We start from the raw sequence: 3,867 nt of genomic DNA, 5'->3' as shown, positions 1-3,867 counted from the left end.
CCCTGGTGGACACTAGAGAGAATGCAGCTTCAACACATGAAGCTTTGTCTTCACTTTACAGAACCGGAGGTTGGCGCCTTTCCACAACTAGTATTTAGTTTGGGGTTCAAAAATGAAAATAATATATTTATATTCTCATGTGAGGCAAATGTTTACAAGTTCAACAGAGTAAGAAGCTGAGAGGAAGTCCTTTAAACTGACAGTGTGGTTGTATGAGATACAAATCAGTATCAGTTTAAGTTTGGTTCTCTTTTGTTTCCGCTGACAACACCTCACACTTCACTTGTTACTGACTGACACACTTCACAATGCTAACTATTGCTTCACTTCCTTATAATGAATCAATTTAATCTACCGTCCTCCACTGTAGGAGCCGGGTTATGACAAAGAGGCCGCCGCCTGCAGGGAGAAGGCATTGGTTGTTTGAGACAGAACGTAATGCTGGCTGTTGGGACGCGGCGTCTCATCGATACGGTTGTTGGAGACTTCTGTCTTTTGTTCAGCTTGACTTAAGTTCTTTACAATTGATTTTAGGAATCGATTTAGAATCTTGAAGGATAAGAATCTTGATTCTTACATGTCTTGATTCCCCCTCCCCCACTCTAGAGCTTCACTTAAACTGAGAGACATTCTGTTAGGAGTCTAACATACGTCCACAGCAGAACATCACTTTGCTCCCGTGCTGGTTCTCCTGTCTGTTTCTATCAACTCATCTACTGTAGTAGAACCCTGACTGTGGAGGACAACCTCACTACACACACTACAGAACATCAGTACTGTCTCTTTAAGACTAGAATAAACATGTGCGATATACAACGTGCACTGTGGCATGATGCTCCCATCAGTCGTGAGACAGACTCTTACTCCAGCTTTGTGCCGTAGAGCTCGTCCGTCTCCTGCAGTTCTCTGGAAGTCGGCCAGCTGCTCCTCCAGCAGACGGTCGAAGCTCTTCTGGTCTTCAGAGCTCGGGTCTCTGCTGTAGTCTTTGCCCTCAAAGTAGTACATGTGGTCTGGAGGGACAGGGCAGCATGATGGAGTGTTAACATTCAATCACAACGTTAAGCTTCTACTTGTGGTGTAACAGACCGTTGTGGATCCCTTGATTAACTACTAGAATAAATCCAGTAGTTTGAAGGAGATGTTTTCATGTTAATATAAAATAGATATTAGAGATGAATTATGAGCTGTTTAACTTCTAACACGAGCTATAAGAACATTATTATACATCATTAAAGATAATGATTAGATTTGTTTTAATCAATAAAAATATAATCTTTGATTTCCTAATTATTTGAAGTGTGTTTTTATGTTAATATGGATCATCAATGATCAATAATTAGTATCGGCTGCAAAAAAATGTGATGATCTGATCAATGACTGTGAACCTTCTGCTCATACTTGTAAATATGAACCCAACAGAGGAGACCTCTGGTGCATTTTCTTGTTTGCAGGTTGAGAACTGAAAGTAAGAGCGAGACGTTCACGTGTCAGAGTAACCAGTCTAAACACCGGACACACCAGTAGTGTTCTGACAAAGTGTCTGAATGTTCTGCACACACGAACAAAAGGAGATTTTATAAGATAACACATACTCTGCCTGTCAGATGCAGAGCCGCTCTCCTCCTCTTCTTCTTCTTCTTCCTCCTCCTCCTCCTCTTCTTCCTCTTCCTCCACCCACTGACCGTCACGAGACGGACCGAGGATCTTCTCCAGTTTCACATCCGTCACAGAGCTCTCCTCCGATGACAGAAGCTTATCCACCCCGAACTTCAAGATCTCACTGAGCTGCAGAGGACAAGGACACATGAGCGGACAACTGGAGGGGGTGTAATAAAGAGGATATAATAAAGAAGATGTTATTTGATCTTCCAAAAACCTGAAGTCCTGCAGCAGCTGACTGAGCTTGGTCCAGCAGAGAGAAGCGACCTTCTTCAATGACCGTGTTGGTGAGGAGCAGCTTGGACACAGCTCGAGAGTACATGATCTCCTCCACGGTGTCTCTGGCCAGGAGGCGGATCACCTTCACGGGCCTGTAGCGAGTCAAAGATTAAAGAGCTTCTCTAGCAATTCAGTATCATTAAAGGGACAGTTCAAAACAACAGAAAAGCTTCTAACTACATTATACATCAGTAGAGACCGGACGAAGCTACGCTTGTAAATACGTGTGTGTAAACCATATGGTACAAACAATGACAACAACGCTGCCGTATTTACGCCTCGATGACGGTATTTTGGTGGCGATTTAGAAGAAAAGTGCAGCAGGCTACATTAGCCGCCGCTAGCATTAACACACATGACTCTCCAACTGAACAGTCACTCGTCAGGTTGCATTGTGGGTAATGAAGGCACAAGGTTTAGACAAGGTGGAAGAATTTGTTGAGTAAAAACATCCGGTATTTACGGTTTTAATACTCTCTTTTAAACTGTCCATCGTGAGTGATGACGAGACAGGAGGACGATGCTACGTCAGCGATTTAAAGCCGAACTACAGATTACCCTTATGACATCATCAGGGTTGTTTGCGTCAGACTTTAGGAAGCTGCTCCAGAGATAAAGAGGACACGATACAACAAAGCTCAGGGAAGTGACGTTACGTCCTGTCTAAGAACTACTACCTATTACAGCTGATCTAGCCCGCTCGGAGTAATTATTCACAACCGTCACCTGTTCTGACCAATCCGGTGGCAGCGAGCAGCAGCCTGCAGGTCATTCTGAGGGTTGAAGTCGCTGTCCATGAAGATGACGGTGTCGGCAGCGGTGAGGTTCAGGCCAACTCCGCCTGCAAAGAACAGCACATAATGTCTGAAAACTACCTGTTATTTACACACTTATTTAGGAATATAGCTTCAAGCATTCTGCACACAAACCTTCAAACCTCTGTCACTTTAAAGCACATTTTAGAAGCTCTACATGTAAAGTCTGATAATATAGAATGAATAACTGTGCTGTAATGGGATCAAACATTGTGGTTTTAATGGGACATTTTTGTCTTTAATGGTCCGAGTGTCTGTTCAGTTTATTATTGACTTATTATTGGAGCTGAGGTTCAACTGACAAAATAAAAATGCCGAAATGTCTAAATGTCCCTCGTGATGCAGAAGTGTCAATGAATACAAACATCAGATTTAAAACTGGAACTCAATGCAGCAATTGGAAAACATTTAAAACTGCCACCTCTGTTTATGAGCTGCAAAAAATATTTCAACATGTTTGTAATAAATGTAAAATCTAAAGATATCAAAAATAATGAATGAGAAATCAATCACAAAGCTTCTTTAAAGTGAGGCACAAGGGTTTAAATAGTACAAATACAAAGATAAAAAGCTGCTTTGAATATTCTGAAGCACAATGGGAACATGATTGATCCTGATGATGTTCAGTTGAATCCTACACATCACAACTCAACTTGTCTTCCTGGTTGTAGTTTTTAGGGTTTCCAGTCACCTGCTTTAGTGCTGAGCAGAAACACAAAGATATCTTTGCTGCTGAAGTTCTTCACTGCTAGATTTCTTTCTTCCCCTCGGACGGACCCGTCCAGACGCTCATAGCTGTAACCTGAAGAGATCGATTGAAGAGCTTCTTTGTAAAACATTACAGTCGCCAACGGAGGTTCACTTCAGTTACATTATGATGCCTTCAGGCTCTGCTCAGTGAACATGAGTAATCAAACAACAAAGGGATCTGTATCTGTTGATACCTCAACAGATTACCTCTGAACTCCATGTAATCCTGAAGAATGTCCAGCATCCTCGTCATCTGAGAGAACAGCAGGATCCGATGACCTCTTCCCCCACAGACAGGAAGAGAGATTCAGATCATCAATCCTTATCGTTCTTTTTGATTATTTATATATATTGAGAGACAGAG

The 3,867-nt window shown here is 42.2% G+C and overlaps 1 protein-coding gene across 1 annotated transcript in view; it reads right to left on the bottom strand.

The window, feature by feature from the left end:
• Window positions 1–728: 728 nt before the first annotated feature.
• The window catches only part of LOC116379335 (chromodomain-helicase-DNA-binding protein 1-like), a gene marked incomplete at its 3' end in the record, with an annotated part of 4,031 nt that continues 892 nt past the window's right edge, over window positions 729–3,867 (bottom strand). Inside the window, exons 4-9 of the mRNA XM_031841277.1 lie at window positions 3,711–3,784; window positions 3,445–3,555; window positions 2,665–2,779; window positions 1,877–2,030; window positions 1,593–1,785; window positions 729–1,010 (exon numbers count right to left, since the gene is read on the bottom strand). Coding sequence (XP_031697137.1) covers window positions 729–1,010; window positions 1,593–1,785; window positions 1,877–2,030; window positions 2,665–2,779; window positions 3,445–3,555; window positions 3,711–3,784 — 929 coding nt within the window. The remainder of the gene's footprint in view (window positions 1,011–1,592; window positions 1,786–1,876; window positions 2,031–2,664; window positions 2,780–3,444; window positions 3,556–3,710; window positions 3,785–3,867) is intronic.

The sequence above is a fragment of the Anarrhichthys ocellatus genome, unplaced genomic scaffold (assembly GCF_004355925.1).
Source record: "Anarrhichthys ocellatus isolate YVR2014 unplaced genomic scaffold, GSC_Weel_1.0 scaffold4130, whole genome shotgun sequence".
NCBI classification, from domain to species: domain Eukaryota; kingdom Metazoa; phylum Chordata; class Actinopteri; order Perciformes; family Anarhichadidae; genus Anarrhichthys; species Anarrhichthys ocellatus.
The sequence above is the reverse complement of the archived record's forward strand: the minus strand, read 5'-3'. Positions and strand labels throughout refer to the sequence as shown.